The following is a 25,000-nucleotide window of genomic DNA, read 5'->3' as shown; positions in this document are numbered from 1 at the left end:
ACCTTTTCCAGGCGGCCGTTGACCTCCCCCATTGAAAAATAAGTACAGAAATTTAAGTATATATAGTAAAATAATTAAACATAACACTGGAATAATTCTTATCCTGACCAGATAGAATATTCCTTAGAGCTACTGAAGAAGGGTCTTGAACCCGAAATCGCGATACAGCAAACATGACCACCTGCAGTGAAGTCATAAACTTCTTTTCAAAGGGACATAAGTCCATAGTAAGACATATGGAAAATACATTTAAAAAGATAATAAATGCACAATTAGCCATCACTTTCAATGAAGTATATATATATATATATATATATATATATATATATATATATATATATATATATATGTATATGTATATATAAATATATATATATATATATGTATATATATATATATATATATATATGTATATATATATATATATATAGAGAGAGAGAGAGAGAGAGAGAGAATGAAGAAAATTGAGCAAGAATAGATAAATGAATAAACATGAATAGATAGAAAACAGATAAATAGATGAATTTATAAACAAGTAAGAAAATAGAACATAAAGAAATAAAACAGAGTAAAATAAGACAAAAGAGAATGAAATAAACATAGATATAAAAACCCTGTACAGTTGATTCTTCCCCAACATCTGCTTACTCATTCCTTCATATACTCTCCTTCCCTCCTTCTCTCCGTTCCATCCTCCCTCCCTTCCTCCTTCCCTCCTTCCCTCCTTCCCTCCATCATCCTGAAGTGGAAGGATTTTCCTTCACCATTTCTCCCACCTCCACTGAGTTCTTCCTCCACATATTCTCCCCCACTCCCTCTCTCCACCCATGTACTCCCTCCCTTCTTCCCCCTCCCTCCCTTCCCTACGCATTCCCTCCCTTCTTCTCTACTTCCCTTCTTTTCTTCCTCCGCCACGTATTACCTCAACTTCTTCCCTCATTCTCTCCCTCATTCTCTCACTCCTTCCCTCCCTCCTTCCCTCCTTCCCTCCACCATCCTGAGCCTGAAGTGGAGTCCTCCATCTCTCTCCCTCACCCAGCCCTCCACCTCCAGTGACGTCACTTCCTCTTCAGCTGAGGGAGGCTGTGTCCGCGGAAAGGTTGTCTGTCGAAATGCCAGGACAAGAGGACCTTAGCACCACAGTGGCGGCACTCTCTACCACACTTCTACCACACTGTGACAAAGCCGTTCAACTCTCTCAAGGACTGTAGTGGCCTCCCTGGCATTCTACCACACCTCTACCACACGAAAGTAGACTTATCTTCTGGAATATTTGAACCACACTGTGGCAGATTCTACCAGGTTATTTTGGTCACTATTATATTTTTACCTCATCTCCAGCATTCTCCTGATTCCTATCACACTATAGTAATCTTTCTATCACATGGCAATTTATTTCTTTACCACATCATATATATATATATATATATATATATATATATATATATGTATTTATATATATATATATTATATATATATATATATATATATATATATATATACATATAATTATTCTGTATTACACATTTGGCTATAGAAGCAAAAGGCTTCCCACACCCTTCTTCTAAGATATTGAAACCCCCCACCCCCCAAAAAGGCCCTCTGATTTTGGAGGGAGTCACTGTGGATACTCAAAATAGGGGTTACAATACGGAAGCTCCAGATAGGTTCTGTCCCACGGGCTTCGCAGTTTTAACGGGAGGAAGGGGACGGGAATCGAGACCAGGAAGTCTGTCTGTCTGTTCGTCTCTCTCTGCCTCTGTTTGTCTGTCTACCTCCTACCTGTCTCTCTCTCTTTCTCTCTCTCTCTCTCTCTTTCTCGCTCTCGCTCTCGCTCTCGCTCTCTCTCTCTCTCTCTCTCTCTCTCTCTCTCTCTCTCTCTCTCTCTCTCTCTCTCTCTCTCTCTCTCTCGCTCTGAATACATGAAATAATACACTGGCAACTAAGACTGACAAACTCCCTTTGTCGGCAGTTTGGCCTGACTGTTGACATCAAGCGAGACAGTACAGAAAGGATCAGTCACGTACCCGGATGTGTTACTGTTGTTCAAATTCAATAACAATAGTTTAGGTTCACTTAATCTACAGTTAATCCACTTAATCTCTCTTCATGACTGTTCTGATCTACCGCTATGGTGCGGTGGTTTCGTTCTCCCGACTGCGTGGACCCGACATCTTACCCAAACGCTACCGGCGACTGCTCAGTCTTCGGCACACAAGGTAAAGATGACGGTTTCGGTCTATGCTAAGCGCCTCCTGTCGTACTTCCTCAGCATTTCTCAACTAAATGGCAACCACGTAGTAATGGATATGATGAACTCATGGCAGGAGTCGGCTTAGCTTTGACCGAGGTCTTCACCTTTGCCCTATGAGCCCGGACATCTTTGAGGGAAAGTAGCAGTTGCCGGTATCCACACCTCATGCCCCGTACCCCGGTACCCGGTACCCAGTATCCCTGCCTCGCCTACCTGTGTTGGATGCAGGTACACAAACCCACTGGCGCTGAGATCGAGGTGCCTTAGGTGGAGCAGGGGGGCCAGCGCAGTGCCCCCAAGGACGGAGAGGCGAGGATTGTGGCAGAGGGTAAGGTTCCGAAGGGCCGGCGCCCCTAGGAAGGCGTCGCTACTGACGAAGACGAGTCGGGGGCATCGGCTGATGGTGAGGGAGGTGAGAGCGATGAGTCCTGCCAGGAAGTCTGCGTCTAATGTCTCGAACAGGTTGCCACTGAGATCGAGACTATCCAGGGTGGGCAGGTCGTCGAAGGAGCTGGTAGGCACTTGGGAGAGTCTGTTGTCGGCCAGGGAGAGGGCCCGCAGCTCGGAGAGTCCTGCGAAAGCCGAGCTTCCGAGGGCGCTGATGTTGTTCCTATCGAAGACCAGATGGGTCAGGTTTGGGAGGGCTTCGAAGGCTTGGTCTGACAGGAGAGAGATCTGGTTGCTCCCGAGGAGGAGCTGCCTCAGGTTCTGTAGGTTGTGGAAGCTCGCACTCGGCACCACGGAGATCTTGTTCTCTCTCAGGTCCAAGATCTGCAGGTTCTGCAGGGCCGAGAACGCGTTCTCGTGGATCGAATTCAGCTGGTTAGAGGCCATGTCGAGCTCCCGGAGGTTGACCAAGCCGTCGAAGGCGTTCTCCCTCACGACAGAGATCCGGTTCGAGTCGAGGTGCAAGGTCTCGAGGGAGGTGAGGCCCTGGAAGGTGTTGGCCGAGACCTCGGTGATCCTGTTGGTCCCGATTCGAAGCTCCATAAGGTTCTCCTGGTACTTGAAGTTCTCCTTCCCGAGGTTGGTGAGCTCGTTGTGCGAGAGATCGAGACTCCTCAACTCATGGAAGAAGACGAAAGACTGAGTCAAGGAGGAGATCATATTGCCCTTGAGGTTGAGTTTACTGATGCGAGGGTTGAGGAGGATGGGGACGACGGTGAGGTTCGCGCTTAGGCATTGGACTGAGAGTTCGACGTCGTTGCACAGACAGCCTCTCGGGCAGAAGCCGTTCGCAGCGACAGGAAGCGCAAGGGTGGCGACAACGACCACGTACATAGAGGCGATGGAAATGGAAGAGGAGAGTGAAGACGATGAGGAGGAGGAGGAGGAGGAGGATCTACTACCTTGCGTCTCCGCAGCCCAGGACCCTAGTAACCTCAGGAGGGCAGTGAAAATGTTCCTTCTCAACGGACCAAGGGAGGCTCCTCGTCGCCAGAGATTTTTGGCGCTTAAGGACATCGTAAAAATTATTGTTACTACTTTGAAGGCCACTCCTATATGGAACCACCGCGAGGGACATCTACAGAACGTCACACACTTATTGCTTTGGCGGTGGGCACCCCTTTCACGTAGACGGAGTCTCCACCCATCGCCTAGTTCGTCTTCCTCTTCTCCTTCCTCCTCCTCTTCTTGCAGTAACTCCCCACCCTCACCGCTCGATTCCGCCCCTCTTTCACTTCCTCCTCTCCCAGTTTCTCCTTCCCATGACCGTCTCTCTCCACAGGATTGAGGAGAAAGAATGCCACTTGACTGGGACCCGCTGGTTGATCCAGTTCTAGCACTGGTCGACTTCTCCTCTTTGCATAAGACTAATGTATCACATATTCGTAGCGGGAGATGAGGCACGGCGACACCTCTTGCAGCCGGCTCCTGCAACCTACTACCACGGTGGCAACCTTGCCTCCCTCTGAATCGACACCTTTTGGAACCAGCGGGCCCGCAGACTTGGCATCCTCCGGTAACTTCCATGTCTGTTATGGCAGCTACCGGAGTTAACCCCATTCCCAGACACACTCAAAGAACCGCACCTCTTCGACTGGGTATGCCAACAACATTCAAAACGTTTTCACTTCGAAACATGATCAACAGTTCACTTTGGGCACTCGGAAGGCGCGAAACTTGCTGGATCTCGGGCCCCTTTCCTCCTCCTCCTCCTCTTCCTCCGCCTTTTCCTCCTCCTCCTCCTCCTCCCCCTCCCCCTCCGGCTGTACTGAGGCCGGACCTCGATACCCAAACCACCAAAGACAGGGGAACCCCTGTCACGGTGACCCCGACATTCGCGAAGTCGTGGATCTCCAGGTTCACTTCGATCTCGCCGAAGAACGACCGACTACGTGTGCAGCCATGTGACGTCACTCCTGCCGATCTTCTGTCTTCGCCACGTTTCCTCGTCCTCGGTCGTCCTCCTCAGCTCCAATGACGGCCATATCTGAAGACAGAGGAGGAGGAGGAGGAGGAGGAGGGGCAGAGGAGGGAAGCAAGAGCAACAGAGGACGGTTGGTTGGGTCTGTGGCTTCCGACTCCTGAGACCTGGGCACAGTTGAGGTCCTCCAAGAGTAAAAGAAGAATCCTCTCAGGTCACAATGGGTTCTCTTGTATCTGGCAGCTGCACCGTGTTGACACTGAAACAAAGAGAAGAGTTAGGAATATGTGTGGGTAATTGTTTTCGTTATTAGTTATCTTCAAATTCCAATTTTCAGAAAGTCCTCCGTGAGGAGCCACTGCCCTAGACTTCTCTAACTACATTTTCTTCCCTCTCCATCATCGCTGGTTCAAATCCCGCTTAGCCCAACATCGGTTGCTTAGATTTACCTACATGCTGTCCATAAAATGTAACTGCCCCTGTTTATAAGTATCTGTGGAAATGCACTGCACTTCACCATGGTCCTGGATCACGTGTTGGATTCATGATCGACAACTATTTCCCTCCTGAAAGAGAGCTCAGAGCTCATATATGACCGATCTATGGATAATGATGTGACCTACACACACACACACACACACACACACACACACACACACACACACACACACACACACACACACACACACACACACACACACACACACACACACACACACACTCAAATACACACATAACTCCCTGCCCACGAGAGTTGGAGTAATGACTCGCAGCGCAGCGATACTGAAATTATTTCAGCCCTGGCGGGATTCGAACCCGGACCGCTGTAATGACGGCCGGGAAATCTAACCACTGCGCCATCTTGTGTGTGCGTGCGTGCGTGTGTGTGTGTGTGTGTGTGTGTGTGTGTGTGTGTGTGTGTGTGTGTGTGTTTCACCTTGGTCTTTCACCTTGGTATTTGGATCACGTATTGGACTCGTGATCGACAGAAGAGAGCTCAGAGCTCGTATAACCGATCTATGAGTAATGCTATGACCTTACACGCACACCCACCCCCAACTCCCCGCACACGAGAGTTGGAGTAACGACTCGAAGCGCAGCGATACTGAAATAATTTCAGACCTGGGCAGGATTCGAACCAGGTACCGCCGGTACCGCCACCGCGCCACCGAGTGTGTGTGTGTGTGTGTGTGTGTGTGTGTGTGTGTGTGTGTGTGTGTGTGTGTGTGTGTGTGTGTGTGTGTGTGTATGTATGTGTGTGTGTGTGTGTGTTCTCCAATCCTCTCCTCTTCCTCCCCTTACTCCTCACCCCCTTTTTCTTCAACAGCATCATCATGTATCTTGCAAAACTCATTACTGTCGCTGCTGTTACTGCTACTCATGATGATGATGATGATGATGATGGTGATGGTGGTGATGATGATGATGATGATGATGATGATGATGATGATGATGATGATGATGATGATGATGATGATGATGATGATGATGATGATGATGATGATGATGATGATGATGATGATGATGATGGTGATGATGCTGATGGTGATGATGATAATGATGATGATGATGATGATGAGGAGGAGGAGGAGTGGAAAGAGTTGCATACTTTTCATTTTCAGACCGCAAGAAAGGAGAAATATATTTCCTTCCTCTTCCTCCTCCTCCTCTTCCTCCTCCTCTTCCTCCTACTATCCTTCCATCTCTACTTTCTTTTGATCCCCTTCCTTTTCCTGCTTCCCTTTCTCCAGCTTCTCTTCCTCTCCCTCCTCCTCCTCCTCCTCCTCTTCCTCTTCCTCAACCTCTTCCTTCACCTCCCCTGTCGGCCCTTATGTTAATGCGTTCCCAACCGGGAGAGCACTACGCAACTGAATAAAATCGCTTGACTATTGTCAAAGTAGAATTGTAAGGCGGATAGAGGTTAACCCTCCATGATGAGGATAGACACGTCCTGCATCAAACCACCAAGTCTGAGACACAAAACACTTCTGGTAGAGCGGGTAGCTCAGAAGCGGTTTCGAGGTATCCGGTGCGGTCAAAGCTGAGACACTTCATATTCTTTATTAGATTGGCCCCTTTCTCGTTTCTCAGAATCCAAAAATTTCCTGGGACTTTGCTCGACTCTAATTTGAAAGAAAACTTGCCTAATGAGTTCTCATCAATTCCTTCTTCTCAAAGGAAGTCGGACTGGAGCATCAGGTCTTCATACGATGTCTACCCCACCAGAAGCACTTTTCTTTTTAATCGTAGGTATGGTTCCGCAGTTGTCGTTAACCAATGATATAACCTCAAGTTTATCATTCTTTTTTTCTTTTTCTTTTTTTTGTAGGTAGGCTTCCGCAGTTGTCGTTAACCAATGATATAACCTCAAGTTTATTTATTATTATTTTTTTTTTTGTAGGTAGGCTTCCGCAGTTGTCGTTAACCAGTGATATAACCTTAAGTTTGTTATTCTTTTTTCTTTTTCTTTTTTTTTTGTAGGTAGGCTTCCGCAGTTGTCGTTGACCAATGATATAACCTCAAGTTTGTTATTCTTTTTTCTTTCTATTTTCTATTAGGTAGGCTTCCGCAGTTGTTGTTGACCAATGATATAACCTTAAGTATGTTATTTTTTTCTTTTATTTTTTTCCCCTAGGTAGGCTTCCGCAGTTGGCGTTAACCAATGATATAACCTCAAGTTTGTTATTATTATTATTATTTTTTTTTTGTAGGTAGGCTTCCGCAGTTCTCGTTGACCAATGATATAACCTTAAGTTTGTTATTTTTTCTTTTCTTTTTCCCGTAGGCAGGCTTCTGCAGTTGTTAACCAATGATATAAGCTCAAGTTCGTTATTCTTTTTTCCTTTTCTTTTTTTTCCCGTAGGCAGGCTTCCGCAGTTGTCGTTAACCAATAACATGATATCAAGTTTGTTGTTCTTTTTATATCTTTTTAATCGTAGGTGGGCTTCCGCAGTTGTCGTTAACCAATGATATGACCAAGTTTGTTATTCTTTTTTCCTTTTCTTTTTTCCCGTAGGTAGGCTTCCGCAGTTGTCGTTAACCAATAACATGATCTCAAGTTTGTTGTTCTTTTTTATCTTTTTAATCGTAGGTGGGCTTCCGCAGTTGTCGTTGACCAATAATATAACCTTAAGTTTGTTATTCTTTTTTCTTTTCTTTTTTTCCCGTAGGTAGGCTTCCGCAGTTGTCGTTAACCAATAACATGATCTCAAGTTTGTTGTTCTTTTTCATCTTTTTGATCGTAGGTGGGCTTCCGCAGTTGTCGTTAACCAGTGATATGACCGCAAGTTTGTTATTCTTTTTTCTTTATTCTTTTGCAAGCTCCATCCCTTTAGGAGAAGCATTTTTTTCATTGCAGGTAGCCTTCAGGTGTGTGTAGCCTCTTTAGGAGAAGCATTCTCTTTCCTTTTTCTCCTTTTTAATTGCAGATAGTCATCAGGAGTGTAGCCTGCCACCACTGGTAACCAATGATAAGATGGGAAATATTTGTGGTTCTTTTTCATTGGCTGGCGCATCTTAAAGAATTTACTCTCATGAAACCCATTTCATTGGTCTCTCAGAATGTGTCATCTGACCAATCAAGACACAAATCTTTATACATTCTATATATACTAGAGGGTTAGGGCGTCGTTACTTGCGGCGACGGTCGAGGGGATGGTGGTTCGACCCTTGCCACCGGCGAAGTTAAACCAAAGGAATGATTTATTAAATTCCATGCTACAAAATCCTCTGTAAGGGGCACCGTCCTTGCCTCCTGATAGGGGGGGGGGGTTGTGACGTTAAATCAAATCATCATTATCATATATATATCACCCCGTGGCAGGAGATAAGGATACTGTGACCATGTCCCCTTACGTGCCGTAAAAAGCGTGATACCTTCCCCCGATTTATTATTATTTTTTTTTGGGGGGGGGGCGTAGGGTCAGGGCAAAAAGTGTTTTGATTCTGCCGTCTCCAGCACCTCTTATTGAAGTCTTGGCGTATGTATGTATGTATGTATGTATGTATGTGTGTATGTATGTATGCATGTATGGCTGTATGTATGTATGTATGTATGCATGTTTGTATGTACGTGTGTGTATGTATGTACGTATGTTTATATATGTATGTTTGTATATACGTGTGTATGTATGTGTGTATGCATGTGTGTGTATGCATATATGTATGTGTGTATGTATATATGTGTGTGTATGTGTGCATGTATATATGTGCATGTATGTATGTATGTATGTATGTGTAGCCGTAAGTTTTGGAGCTACACAATGGGAACGCGGGACAGATACACCCTCTTCGGGTTTTCTTGTTTTATCTGGCTTGATGATATATGTTATTTACAAGCGTGGGATATAATCTCCTAAATAGAATGTCTTCCCTACCGAGTCTAAGGGGGAGTGTCTTCCTTAGTCTCCTGTATCTTTGTTGACGCAGCGTCCGATTATATATATGGGAATATGCCTATATAAGCTTGTCAGGTGTCGGTTGTTACATAGGAAATGTGTTTGGGATAATAGTATATATTATATGTATGTTCGTTGCATTGTCATGGGTTTAGTAATATTATTTGTGGATGTGCCTTGTCATGATGTATGTATTGGAGTTATGATAATGTAGCTTGGTGAGTATAAGGAAAGGTTAATGAATTACCTGGTGATATTAGGTACATGTGTCGGTAGCTTGGTTGGACGATGGCGTTGTTGTGATGCATTGCATTGTCTGAGTCAGATGTTTATGATTAGGAAATGTGCAGGTCAGCAAGATTGGAGGTATTGGTCAAGGCTAGTTCCTTCTTGTATGCATGTGGATCACGTGTCAGGCATGTGACATATCGTAATGGTTAGTAATGGTATATAGATACACATGTATGTATGTATATATGTATGTATGTATGCATGTGTGTATGAATGCATGCATGCACGTATATATTATATATGTATATGTCTTTGGTATAGGTAGACTACGTTTAGCCTATGCTCCGTACTCATCATATTTCACCGTATTTTGTTTGAAAACCTAGGTACGCTTCGGTGCATACATAGTGTCATAAGGATTTTTATCTTAAATTGTAGGTACTTTTCCATAGTGCAAATTTACGGCCTATTCTCTCGCTTTGCAAAAAAAAAAAAAAAAAAAAAAAAAAAAAAAAAAAAAAAAAAAAAAATGGGGGGGGTAGGCATCCAAAAATATGTAGGAATGGCCAATAACACGCGGTGAGTGGGGATGGTTTATATGGATTGCTTGCCAGCAAGTCACCATAAGTCTAAGGATGCAAAGTTGCGGTCATATGAACCTGATACAGTAACAGTGACTGACGTATTGGCTTCTGGTAGTATGTAGCAACTGATATGTTTATGGTATTACTACAAAGTAAATCCACAGAGTACCCGTGTGTACACGTTTTGGTGTTACTGTAAGGTAAACAAACGAGGAACTGTAGGGTGCATCTTAACCTGTCACTAGTAATGGAAGTGTGTATGCAAAAGGTCCTTGACGTTCTGTCCCACTGTACCACGTTGATATGTCCGCAGGCACGCGCCGTGTCTTGTTCTGGCAGTTTGGCGAATCGGCAAACCTGATTTTTTTTTTTTTTTTTTTTTTTCCTAGGCGGGGTAGCGCTCCTGGCTCGTTACGATTAGCATCATAATGTGTCGTCATCAGCGTGACGTCATTAGCAGTGACGTCATTAGCAGTGACGTCATCAGAGGATTTTTCTTCTTACGGGGTTTCGAGTAATTTGTAGTCCTTTCCAGTTCTCAAGTAGAATACACTACTTATGTAGTTTGAAGACTAAACTACTTAAGTAGTCTATTTACTCCACGTTTCTACAGTTCCCTGAGATCTCAGACTCCTTGCTTCTCCAACAATACAAGTAGCTTTCCTCCAACATTCATTCTCCACACGTCTTCACCATCACTCGTAATCTCTCCTCCTCCTGCTCCTCCTCCTCCTCCTCCTCCTCCTCCTCCTCTTCCTCTCCCTTTTCTTTTCTTTCATTTTTCTCCTACAATACAAATAGCCTATCTCCAACATTCATTCTCCACCCATCTTCACCATCACTCGCCATCCCGCCTCCTCCTCCTCCTCTTTCCCCTCAGTTTCTCCTACCACCCGTCACCCCTCCTATTCCTCCTCCTCTTCCTCCTCCTCTTTCCTCTCAATTTCTCATACCACCCGTCACCCCTCCTATACCTCCTCCTCTTCTTCCTCCTCCTCCTCCTCCTCCTCCTCCTCTTTCCTCTCAATTTCTCCTACCACCCGTCACCTCTCCTATTCCTCCTCCTCTTCCTCCTCCTCCTCCTCCTCTTACCTCTCAATTTCTCCTACCACCCGTCACCCCTCCTATTCCTCCTCCTCCTCCTCCTCTTTTCTTTCGTTCTCTCTTCCACCACCTTTCCTCTCCCTCACTTCTTCCACACTTGCTACTCCCTCCACCAAAACCCATTAATTCATTTATCTACCATCTCCCTTCCTCTCCCCATTCTCTCTCTTCCCTCTCACTCCCTTCCCGCCCCCTCGCTTCTCCCCCCCTCCCCCCACAAATGATGCTCCGTCAGGCAGTCCTACATCACATTCGTAATATACTGTGTACCTCTTCTTCATTGTTCCTCATATTCTTTTCCTCTTTTCCTTTTCCTCCTATTCTTCTCTCTTCCACTCTTCCTTACCTTTTCTCCTCCTCTCCCTCTCACCCACGTTCTATTTTCTTTTCATACTTTCAACACACACACACACACACACACACACACACACACACACACACACACACACACACACACACACACACACACACACACACACACACACACACACACACACACACACACACACACACACACACACACACACACACACTTCGAGTCGTTACTCCAACTCTCGTGGGCGGGGAGTTGGGGGTGTGTGTGCATGTGAGGTCACAGCATTACCCATAGATCGGTCATACGAGCTCTGAGCTCTCTTCCGGGAGGGAAATAGCTGTCGGTCACAAGTCCAGCACGTGTTCCAAAGACCAAAGTGAAGACCAAAGGGAATACACACACACACGCACACGCACACGCGCGCGTGCGTGTATACACAAATTGAAAAAGATAATGTATAGAGGATGTGAAGATTGTTGACCATACAAACACATAAATACTTGGTATAGCTTAGATGATATAGCAAAAGCCAGAACAAAACGTGATTTCAAATCTATGCATGATAATTGGAAAATGAGGTAATTACAGGCAAATCTGAAATCGCATATTCTTTCAGTGTGAGACAAGATGAATGTGAGAGTAAGAAACAGAACCCCACGAGTGTTGTTCTTTTCCTGTATACTACAGTTACGTGAATACAATTAGGTAGAAATGGCGCGTACATACACGCGCACAAACACACACACACACACACACACACACACACACACACACACACACACACACACACACACACACACACACACACACACACACACACACGCGCACACACACACGCACACACACACACACACACACACACACACACACACACACACACACACACACACACACACACACACACACACACTAGGACTACCTTATACGATCACTGGATTACTTGGCTGGCATTGCAGACAGCAATATCGTGATCATTTGATGTCAACAACTTCTCCATGCTGTGTATATATTCTTGGCACTAGGGAGAAGGGGGAGAGTTGGGGAAAGGCGTGGGGGAGGAGGAAGAGGAAGAGGAAGAGGAAGAGAGAGAGAGAGAGAGGAGATATTTATGGTACACAAAGAATTTAACGGGCTCAGCGAAGGAGTGTCAAGGAAAGATGTTTGCATTTTCGTGTTCGTGTGTGATATACGCATACGCACACGTACGTACATGCATGTATACATACATACATACATACATACATACATACATACATGCATACATACATACATGCATACATACATACATGCGTGCATGCATGCATACATACATACATACATACGCACGTACATACATACATACATACATACATAACACATGCATACATACATACATGTATACATGATACAAACATACATGTATGCATACATACACACATATATGCATACATACACACACATACATACATACATACATACATACATGTATACATACATACATACATACATACATACATACATACATACATACATACATGCATACATACATATATGCATACATATATACATACATACATATATACATACATACGTACATAGATACATACAGGTACATACATACATACATACATATATACATACATAACACATGCATATATACATACATACATGTATATATGATTCATACATACATACATGTATGCATACATACACACATATATGCATACATACACACATATATGCATACATACACACACATACATACATACATACATACATGTATACATACATACATACATACATACATGCATACATACATGCATACATACATATATGCATACATATATACATACATACATATATACATACATACGTACATACATACATACATACATACATACATACATACGTACATACATACATACATATATACATAACACATGTATATATACATACATACATGTATACATGATTCATACATACATACATGCATACATACATACATACATGCATACATAATACATACATACATACATACATACATATATACATACCTACATAGATACATACATACATACATGCATACATATATGTATACATAATACATACATACATGTATACATACATAATACATGCATGCATAAATACATGTATACATAATACACAGAAAAAACATATATGTACTGTATACATAATACACAGAAAAAACATATATGTACTGTATACATAATACGTATATATGCGTGTATGTATGTGGGTGTGTGGGGGTGCGCATATATATGTGTTTGTGTGTGCGCGCGCATAAGTATATATGACGGCGGCATGAGCGTCATCTATGGCACAGAGGGAGGAAGGAAGGAAGGAAGGAAGGAAGGAAGGAAGGAAGTTCCTCCTCCTTCTCTTACTCCTCTCCCGCTCCCTCTCCCTCTTCTTCTTCCTCCTCCTCCTCCTCCTCCTCCTCCTCCTCCTCCTCCTCCTCCTCCTCCTCCTCCTCCTCCTCCTCCTCCTCCTCCTCCTCCTCCTCCTCCTCCTCCTCCTCCTCCTCCTCCTCCTCCTCCTCCTCCTCCTCCTCCTCCTCCTCCTCTTTCTCTTCGTCGAAAAAGACGTCGACTTCGACCGCCTACGGCTTCTTCCAAGCTTTCCTCGAAATCTCTCGCGCGTCTGTCTCTGTCAAGGTCTCTCTCTCTCTCTCTCTCTCTCTCTCTCTCTCTCTCTCTCTCTCTCTCTCTCTCTCTCTCTCTCTCTCTCTCTCTCTCTCTCTCTCTCTCTCTCTCTCTCTCTCTCTCTCTCTCTCTCGTATTTTCTTTCCCTCTCCCCCTCCCTCCTTCCCTCCCTCCCTCCCTCCCTCCCTCCCTCCCTCACTCCCTCCCTCCCTCTCTCTCTCTCTCTCTCTCTCTCTCTCTCTCTCTTTTTCTCTCTCTTTTTCTCTCTCGCTTCTTAACACCCCTTACTTACGATGGCATTCTTCAAACTTGATAAATAAATGAATGAATAAATAATTAATGAATAAATAGATTGATAAAGAAATGATAAGTAGATAAATAAATTATAAATAGATGATGGATAGATAAATAGATAAATGAGTTGATGATTAAATAGATAAATAATTAGATAAATGGGTAGACAAATAAATGGATAAATATGTAAAGAATGAAATAGCTTTATAGATAAAAGAAACAAATAAAAAACAAACAGAAATTAAACAAATAAATAGAATTAATATATGAGCATAAGAGTAGATTAACAAACGAATAGATAAATCAACAAATAACTAAATAAATGAATAAATAAATTGACTGACAGATAAGTCAATCATTATCAATCGACCCAGTTATGGACCAAAAGGTCTCCTGTCAGCATGCTCTACCTTTGTCGTCCTTTGTAAGCAAATGAATTGATAATAGATAAATCATTAAATGAATCAATAAGATCAATTGTCAAATTGACTTATCAATAAGTAAATAAATAGACAAATAAATAAGCAAACAGTAAAGCAGACTAATCTAGCCAGAATGAAAGTTATAATGTACGTCACTAAACGAACATTTTCTCTTTCTCTCTTTGTCTCTGTCTTTGTCTCTATCTCTGTCTCTCTTTCTCTCTCTCTCTCTCTCTCTCTCTACCTCTTTCTCTCTATTTCTCTCTCTCTTTATCTCTCTCTCTCTCTCTCTCTCTCTCTCTCTCTCTCTCTCTCTCTCTCCCGTGTTTCTCTCTCTCTGTTTCTCTCTGTCTATCTTTCTCTGTTTCTCTCTCTCTTTATTTCTCTCTCTCTTTTTCTCTCCCTCTCTCTCTCTCTATCTGTCTCTCTTGCTCTCTCTCTCTGTTTCTCTCCCTCTTTCCCTCTGTTTCTCTCTCTTTCTCTCTCTCTATCTCTATTTCTATCTCTCTTTCTCTCTCTTTTTCTCTCTCTCTCTCTCTCCATCTCTCTTTCTCTTTCTCTTTTCCTTCATTTCTTCCTTCCTATTATTTCTCCTTTTATTTGCTTGCAGAGCGCTTATCTCTTTCTCTTTCCTGAATCCTCTTAGAATTTCTCCTTGACTTCTCCTTCTCTTTTGTTTCTCTCTCTCCACTGCTTCCTCCTTCCTTCCTTCCTTCCTTCGCTTTTCTTTTTCCTCTTCCATTTCCCCTCATTTGTTTCCCCTCTCTCGCTCTCCCTCTTTCCCCCTCTCCCCCTCTTCCTCTTTCCCCTCTCTCGCTCTCCCTCTTTCCCCTCTCTCACTCTCCCTCTTTCCCCTCTCTTCCCCTCTTCCTCTTTCCCCTCTCTCACTCTCCCTCTTTCCCCCTCTCCCCCTCTCCCTCTTTCCCCTCTCTCGCTCTCCCTCTTTCCCCTCTCTCACTCTCCCTCTTTCCCCCTCTCTCGCTCTCCCCCTCTCCCCCTCTTCCTCTTTCCCCTCTCTCGCTCTCCCTCTTTCCCCCTCTCCCCCTCTCCCTCTTTCCCCTCTCTCGCTCTCCCTCTTTCCCCCTCTCCCCCTCTCCCTCTTTCCCCTCTCTCGCTCTCCCTCTTCCCCCTCTCCCCCTCTTCCTCTTTCCCCTCTCTCGCTCTCCCTCTTTCCCCCTCTCTCGCTGTCCCCCTCTCCCCCTCTTCCTCTTTCCCCTCTCTCGCTCTCCCTCTTTCCCCCTCTCCCCCTCTTTCTCTTACCCCTCTCTCGCTCTCCCTCTCTCCCCCTCTCCACCTCATCCTCTTTCCCCTCTCTCGCTCTCCCTCTTTCCCCTCTCTCACTCTTCCCCTTTCCCCTCTCTCGCTCTCCCTCTTTCCCTCTCCCCCTCTTCCTCTTTCCCCCTCTCCCCCTCTTCCTCTTTCCCCTCTCTCGCACTCCCTCTTTCCCCCTCTCCCCTCTTCCTCTTTCCCCTCTCTCGCTCTCCCTCTCTCCCCGTCTTCCCCTCTTCCTCTTTCCCCTCTCTCGCTCTCCCTCTCTCCCCTCTCCCTCTTTCCCCTCTCTCGCTCTCCCTCTTTCCCCCTCTCCCCCTCATCCTCTTTCCCCTCTCTCGTTCTCCCTCTTTCCCTCTCTCCCCCTCTTCCTCTTTCCCCTCTCTTGCACTCCCTCTTTCCCCCTCTTCCCCTCTTCCTCTTTCCTCTCTCTCGCTCTCCCTCTTTCCCCCTCTCCCCCTCTTCCTCTTTCCCCTCTCGAGTCTCTATTTGACCTTTCCTCTCCTATTCCCCTTTCCTAAGGACTCCGGATAAAGTCCTTCTAATAAGTAAGGACCTTGAAGTAGGACCACCTCCGAATTAAGTACTCTTTAAAGTAAGGACTCTTCAAGTAAGGACTACTCGAAATTAGGATTTTCCGAAGTAACGATTCCACGAAGGAAGGACTCCCAGAAGTCATCTCTTCATGTAAGGACACCTTCTCGAAGGCTTTCTGTGTAAGGGACGAAGGAAGGACTCACGACGTAGGGACTCCAGAGGTAAGGCCCCTCCTCGAATAAAGGATTTCTCGAAACAAATATTCTATCCATGTAAGGACACCTGCTGGAAGGATTTCTGCGTAAGGTGCTTTCTCCCCTCTAAGAACCCCTAGATGTATGGACCCCCTGGAAGAACATCCATGGAAGGCCACTTCGAGAAAGATTCCCAGTGTAGTCTCCAAAGACAACGATCTTAGAAGGAAGCCTTTGTGCAGGAAGGATCTAAAGCCCTGCCTACTCTCCCTCCCTACCACCACCGCATTTAATCCGTATACTATATAAATGTGAAAAATGAATGCTGATTCGAAGAGGAGTTTCGATGACCTTTGGTACTAAGTGTCTTCGGAAAATCATGTGGTATCGCTGGAATGACTTCGTATCAAACCAGAGACTGTATTGTCAGACTCAGCCTCGGCCAGTCACCATCAGCATAATTCATGAACGTCAACATCGGCTATATGCGCATGATGTGGCACGTTTCCCTGATGGTGATCCTATTCAGCGTTGTCTCCACAAGATACAACCCTCGATGGAGGAGGAGACGAAGGGTACGTCCGCAGAATTCATGGCTAGTGCAAGTTCTTCGAGAGTTGTTTGGTATGGGAAGAAGGGTGTCTACATGGAAGCTTGCCCGTAGAGACCGTGGTGACTGGCGTCCGCATGTGAGCGAAACAAGGCTCTCCCTGGCGTATAATACCTGCGAGATGGACGTCGGAGTGGAGCAGCTCCACCCTCACCTCGACCAGGGGGTGTGAGCCCCGAGGAGTTGGTATGTCTCCTCTTTCTCCTATTCTTTTTCCTACTCTTTTCTTCTCTTTCTCCCCTCTTTTATCTCTTCCCCCTTTTATCCTTTTCTTACCTTCTTCTTCTTCTTCTTCTTCTTCTTCTTCTTCTTCTTCTTCTTCTTCTTCTTCTTCTTCTTCTTCTTCTTCTTCTTCTTCTTCTTTTTCTTCTTCTTCTTCTTATCTTTTTGTTATTCCTCCTCTTCCACGTCATTCTATTCTTCTTTATCCTCTTCTTCCTTCTATTCTTCTTCTTCCTCCTCCTCCTCTTCCTCTTCTTCCTCCACCTCTATTTCCTCCTCTCCCTCCTCCTCTTCCTCTTCCCCATACTCTTCCTCCTCCTGTTTTTCTTATCCTCCTCTATCTCCATTTCCTCCTCCTCCTCCTCCCTTTCCTCCTTCTTTACCTCTTCCTCTTCCTCCTTCCCTCTATCCCTTTCTTCTCCCTCTCTTACTCATGTTGCTTCCTCTCCTCCCTCTCCTCCTTCCTCCTCTCCTCCCCCCGCTCCCGCTCCCCCCCTCATCCTCCTCTCCCTCCTCTTCCTTCTCTCCCCCCCCACCTCCCGCAGAAGTTCATCTCATTTCAGGAATCACAAATCGCTGTCCTCAATTTACGAGGAACGATTTTACGAGGGGGGAGGGGGGGAGGGGAGGGGGAAGGGGGGGAGAGGGCGGCGGCTTTCATTGGATGACGCCCGGGTGATTAATTGCCCCCTCGTATAAAACAAGGCACTCACTCCCTCTCCCCCTTCCCCCCCCTGCGAGGGAGGGGGAGGGGGGAAAGGGGAAGGGTGGGGGTGGGGGGGAGTGGCTAGTGCAGGCTGAGATTACACGATTGTGCTACCGAAGGGTGGAGTAAAATCGCCTTACATCAACCAGAATTGAATATAAGAATGATGTTGTTGGCAGTGGTGTTGTGCGTGTGCGCGCGTATGTGTGTGTGTGTGTGTGTGTGTGTGTGTGTGTGTGTGTGTGTGTGTGATTCATTCACCTTGGTCTTTGGATCACGGGTTGGACTCGTGATCGACAGCTATTTCCCTCCCGGAAGAGAGCTCAGAGCTCGTATGACCGATCTATGGGTAATGCTGTGACCTTACACGCACACACACCCCCAACTTCCCGCCCACGAGAGTTGGAGTAACGACACGAAGCGCAGCGATACTGAAATTATTTCAGCCCTTGGCGGGATTCGAACCCAGACCGCCGTAGTGGCAGCCAGGAACTCTACGAGTCGTGTGTGTGTGTGTGTGTGTGTGTGTGTGTGTGTGTGTGTGTGTGTGTGTGTGTGCGTGCGTGCGTGCGTGCGTGCGTGCGTGTGTGTGTGTGTGTGTGTGTGTGTGTGTGTGTGATTCACCTTGGTCTTGGTCTTTGGATCACGTGTTGGACTCGTGATCGACAGTTATTTCCCTCTCGGAAGAGAGCTCAGAGAGTTGGAGTAACGACTCGAATCGCAGCGATACTGAAATAATTTCAGCCCTGGGCAGGATTCGAACCAGGTACCGCCGGTACCGCTATATACTGGCAGTCTGGGACTCTACCAACCGCGCCATCGAGAGAGAGAGAGAGAGAGAGAGAGAGTGTGTGTGTGTGTGTGTGTGTGTGTGTGTGTGTGTGTGTGTGTGTGTGTGTGTGTGTGTGTGTGTGTGTGTGTGTGTGTGTGTGTGTGTGTGTGTATGTGTGTGTGCGTGCTGTATGTGTTTGTGAAGCAACGTAAAGACAGTCATTCCATGATCCAGCCAATTCCATTCTTCTGGGGTTAGATTCTTCCAGGATCAGCTCATTTGCGTCCTGTGGAACACTGACTAGATCCACAACTTCTGGGCCACAGAGTTTCCAAATCGGGGTCATGAACCGAGACCTAGAGGTAGATAGTGGATGATTAATGATATAATTCGGTATTGAACATTTTTTTTAGAAGGATAAAGAGCAGCTACACGTCACGTATGGAATCATGTGAAGAAACAGGATTAGATTTCCCGAAACCATCTCTTAGCAACCCTCCACCATCCCGACTCCTCCCCCCCCCCGTCTCCTTCATCTAGACCGGGAGGCACGTGGGTCAAATACGTCTGACTCCTCATAACACTAAACAAATACTAGCACTAACACTAACACTAACGCTAACACTAACGCTAACGCTAACACTAACACTAAACATTAAGTACTAACACTAACACTAACACTAACCTTAAATATTAAATACTAACACTAACACTAACACTAAAGCCTAACGCTAAAGGCTAACACTGAACGCTAACACTAACACTGAACAATAAACACGAACACTGACACTAAACACTAACACTAACATAAACAATGCCGCTAAACGTCAGCAATGACACTAACACTAAAGACCAACATTCTTTCAAGGTCGTAGATAGTTCCATTCCTCCATCTTATTGTCCTTATTCTGTCTGCCGCCAGGCGATTTTATTCAGCCGAGGGAATGCCTTCGGAGCGGGCGGGTGTGGGAGTTCCCTCGAATCGTTGAACGCAGCTGGAAGTGCTGAAAGTTGTTGATCTGGGCAACGCGTCACCTTGATTTGCAATTGGCAATTGTGAGCAATTGGCCAACTCGCAGTTTGCAATTTGGGCTTGTGTGGGTCAGCGCCGTCAACTGGACTAGGCGATACAACTCTGTTTGTCTGTTTATCTTCCCCCCAGCCAATCTGACATCTTGGTGAATTAACTCGCTTGTCGCATTCTGAGGAAAAAAGATATACATACATACATACATACATACATACATACATACATACATACATACATACATACATACATACATGCATACATACAGTACATATACATACATACATACATACATACATACATACATACATACATGCATACATACATATACATACACACATACATACATACATACATACATACATACATACATACATACATACAAACATATATACATACATACATACATACATACATACATACATACATACATACATACATACATACATACATACATACATACATACATACGTACATATATACATACATACGTACATACATACATACATACATACATACATACATACATACATACATACATACATACATACATACATACATACATACATGCATGCATATACATATACCAAGGGCTATCTACCTGGTAAGGGGGAGAAGTCCTTGGTATATGTACAGTATGTATATATGTATGTATTTATGTATGTATATATGTATTTATGTATGTATGTATGTGTGTGTGTATGTATGCATGCATGCATGCATCCATGTATGTATATATGTACGTATGTGTGATGTATGCATGTATGTATGTATGTATGTATGTACAGTATGTATGTATGTATGTTTATCTTTTTTCCTCAGAATGCGAGTTTATTCACCAAGAGGTCAGATTGGCTGGGCAAAAGGTTCAAGACACATTTATTGTCCTGAGTTCGACTCTGTTGACTTGAATTACTTGGATCTAGTGTGTATATGCGAGTTCAATCATTTATTCTCCAGTTTTATTTCATTTATCTATTTATCTATTTATTTATTTATCTATTATCTATTTGTTCATTTATTATTTTTTTTACTTTTTCCAATGTCCTCTAATATCTGAGACACTGCAGCGGAGGAGGGGGAGAAGGACATCGTCGCTGTGTTCCCTTGTGCATGTTGTGAAAGGCAGCTAAGGCTCGTTTCACACGTATGGACTTTTCGCTATGAGTGTCTATGAACACTTTTACAGGTCACGACCACATGTGAAAGCGTCAGTATACGCCCATGGTTACTTGAAAACACGACGTCGTGTCGTGGACGGCGCACGGCGAAAAGTCGATACGTGTGAAATGAGGGAGCGAGGGGTCTTTTTCGTTTGAAGAGTCAAGGTATACTTGGAGTCGGTCAAGCCTGCTACCCTTGAGACCACCACAGCCCTCTGGTATCCAGCATAACTTGGCGAAGATCTAATAGAAAAGAAATTCGATGTTTTGATATGGAATCAGCGAACTAAAGAATCCGATACGTTCATGGGAAGATATTTAATTGCTAAAAAAAAAAAAAAAAAAAAGAAAAAAAAAAAAAAAAAAACACCGTTCTGTGTGGTACCTTTCCTTTTCAGTCCTCCTGCCGCCAGACGATTTTATTCAGATCTAAGGGATTAATGAGGAGAATCTATGCCAATTTAAGATGAACCAATAAGACTGAACTCAATACTGACTGTGGAAAATGCACCTGGTATTTAAAAATACATCACAATGCGTCGGGGGGACAAGAAAACCGCTACTGCATTCCCTGCGAGTCGTAAACTGTGACGCAATAGGAGAGAACAAAGAGACCCCCCCCCACAGCCTTTTTTCGTAATTTTCTTCCACTTTGATTTGGCAACCCCACCTATAAGGGGGATAATAGCCTTTGTGCATGTAGATGTGGGTAGATAGGCAGTAGATTAGAGAGTGTCAGAGGTTGGCACTTAGAGCCATTACTCATACTAATTGGTGGCACTGTCATCGGGGGAAGGGGGAGAGGGCGGGGATGGGGGGTTGACATTGTTTGACACTCTGACATCAAGAGAGAGGGGGAGGGGGAAGAGGGGGAGGGAGAGAGGGGGAGGGAGGGAGGGGGAGGGGAAGAAGGGGAGGGGGAGAGTGGGAGGGGGAGGAGAGGGGGAGAAGGGTAGGGGGCGTGGTTTGCTTTGACAGGTTACATTTGGTCGTGTTACATCAACATGCGTATATGTACATATATTCAAACAGTACACGAAAACATCCGTGCATATACTGTACACCTAACTAGATATACATATACATCCACATACATATCGACATACGTATGCTTAAACAAATATACATGCAGGTTCACATACGCATACACATACACATATACCAGTACATACACATACGTATACATATACACATAAACATGCAGATGCACATACACATGCACGTTTATGTACACGGTCACGCACACGTACACATGTACATACACATACATATACACAAGCGCATAAACATTCACATACACATAATACACATACACATAATACACATACACATAATACACATTCACGTACACAAACACATATGTATACATATACACATACAAATACACATCAAAATTCACGTACACATATGCATACATAAACACATACACGTACACATGTATATACACATACAGGCACACATGCACATACACGCACACATAATACACATACACATTCACGTACACATACACATATGTATACATATACACATTCAAATACACATCAAAATTCACGTACACATACACATATGTATACATAAACACAAACACGTACACGTATATACACATACAGGCACACATGCACATACACTCACACACGCGCATACACAGTCACACCCACACAAACACGCAGGCACGCAATAGATTTGCATATGACTTTGGGTCTGATTGATCTCACTTTTTTCTCTCTTCATCGAGGATTCCCAGTTTTCTCTCTTCCCCATTTTTATCTCTTTCTCTTTCTCTTTCCTTCCCTCTCTTTCTTCCCTCCTCTCTCCCATATCACCTTTCTTCCTCCCTCTCTGCCTCCCTTCCTCTCTCTCTCTCCACCTCTCCCTCTCTCCCTTCCTCCCTCCCTTCCTGCCTCCCTTCCTCTCTCTTTCCACCTCTCCTTCTCTCCCTTCCTCCCTCTCTCTACCTCTCCCTCCCTCCCTTCCTCTCTCTCTCTACCTCTCCCTCCCTCCCTTCCTCTCTCTCTCTCTCTACCTCTCCCTCTCTCCCTTCCTCCCTCTCTCTACCTCTCCCTCCCTCCCTTCCTCCCTCTCTCCACCTCTCCTTCCCTCCTTCCCATATCTCATTCTCCCTCCCTCCGTCCCTCTCTCCACATCTCCTTTCCTCCCTCCCTCTCCCTCTCTACCCATCTCCCTCCCTCCTCTCCCTCCCTCCCTCCTTCCCTCCCCCTCTTCCTCCTTACCCTCTCCCTCCTCTTCTTCCTCCCTCTCTCCCTCCCTACCTCCCTCCTTCCCTCTCTCTTTTCTCCCTAACGTTAGACTCGAACACGGGACCACGGCATACGAGGTGGATTGAGAAGCATCTAGTCAGTATCCCCCGCTCCTGTTTCCGGTCATGTGGAAGATCGAGGATCCACCACCTTGTAGGTAGTGTAAGGTCTGCGGATTAATGTAATCCCTCTTTTCGCTTTTCTTTCATACTTTCCTCTCTGTTCTCTCTATTCTCTCTCCTTGACTCGCCTCTCTCCACTCCTCTCTTCCTCTCTCACCTCTCTTTCTCATGCAATACATTTTCTCTCTTCTCTTCTCCCCTCTCTTCTCAATTCCTCTTTCGATTCCTCTCTTCTCTTCTCCCCTCTTTCGTCTCCTCTCTATTTTCATCAATTCCCCTCCCTTCCCCCTCCTCCTCCCTTCCTTCTCCCCCCCAATCCTCTCCTTTCCCCCTTACCATCTTCTTTCCTCTCTTCTTTTCATCTTTTACACTTTCGTCATTATCTTCAATTTCCTTTTGCCTCCCTTTACGTTATCTTCTTCTCAATTCTTCCTCCTCCTTTCTCTCCCTTTTACCTTCCTTTCCCGCACCTCTTCTTCTTCTTCTTCCTCCTCTTCTTCTTCCTCCATTTATCATCTCCCTTTCATCCTCCCCACTTCCGCTTGGCCGCCATGTATCAGCCCTCCCCACCTCCCCTACGTCACTCTCCCTCCTCATATATTACCGTCTTCCTACCTCTCACCCTCTCCTTTGTTCCCTCCTCTCTCTGCTCCATTTGTTATCTTCTCCTCCTGTCTCCTCCCCTCTCGTTCTTCTCCTTATGATCTCTCCCACCCCCACAACTTTCCCCTCCTCTTCCCTTCCTCTTCCCCTCCCCCTTCCCTCCACCGTTCCCTCTCCGTTGGACACAAAACTGACCCCCTCCCCCACTCTACCCTCCCCTCCCCTCCCTTCTCCTCTTCCTTTCCCTCTCCTCCTCCCTCTCCTCTTTCCTTATTCTCTTCATTCTCTGTCTCTGTTCCTCTTCTTTTTCATTCTCTTTCCCTCTCTCTTGCTCTCATCTACGCACCTTTCTACTCCTTCCACCTCTCTCCCCTCCCCCCTCCCCTCCCCTCTCTCCCTCTCCCCTCCCCTCCTCTCCCCTCCCCTCCTCTCCCCCACAGTCTGACATGGCACCTACCGTGTCCCCTTTCTCCATCATTGTTGGACAAGTCAGGTTCAACCCTTCTTTAACATTCTCTTATTTCTCCTTCACCCACACGTCTCCTCCATCCTCCCCCCCTCTCTCTCTCTCTCTCTCTTCTCTCTTCCGCCCACACACAACTTCGCCCACACTCACACCCACACTCCCACGCACATTCAACAACACCCACCTACTCCCCTATACACATTCAACCACACACACACACACACACACACGCAAAACACACACACACACGCAAAAGCACACACACACACACACACACACACACACACACACACACACACACACACACACACACACACACACACACACACACACACACACACACACACACACACACACACACACACACACACGCGCGCGCAAAAACACACACACACACGCAAAAGCACACACACACACACACACACACACACACACACAC

General features: G+C 45.3%; 1 protein-coding gene across 10 annotated transcripts in view; it reads right to left on the bottom strand.

The window, feature by feature from the left end:
• The window catches only part of LOC143025386 (uncharacterized), a 647,089-nt gene that overhangs the window by 4,945 nt on the left and 617,144 nt on the right, over nucleotides 1–25,000 (bottom strand). For all 10 annotated transcript variants that reach the window (XM_076184953.1, XM_076184959.1, XM_076184958.1 and 7 more), the window contains one exon: nucleotides 2,468–4,881. In XM_076184953.1, coding sequence (XP_076041068.1) covers nucleotides 2,468–4,261 — 1,794 coding nt within the window. In that variant the 5' untranslated portion in view covers nucleotides 4,262–4,881. The remainder of the gene's footprint in view (nucleotides 1–2,467; nucleotides 4,882–25,000) is intronic.

This window comes from Oratosquilla oratoria, chromosome 5, assembly GCF_046742065.1.
Source record: "Oratosquilla oratoria isolate Oo_2021 chromosome 5, ASM4674206v1, whole genome shotgun sequence".
In the NCBI taxonomy this organism is placed as follows: domain Eukaryota; kingdom Metazoa; phylum Arthropoda; class Malacostraca; order Stomatopoda; family Squillidae; genus Oratosquilla; species Oratosquilla oratoria.
Note: the sequence above shows the minus strand (reverse complement) of the source record. Positions and strands in the feature narration are given on the sequence as shown.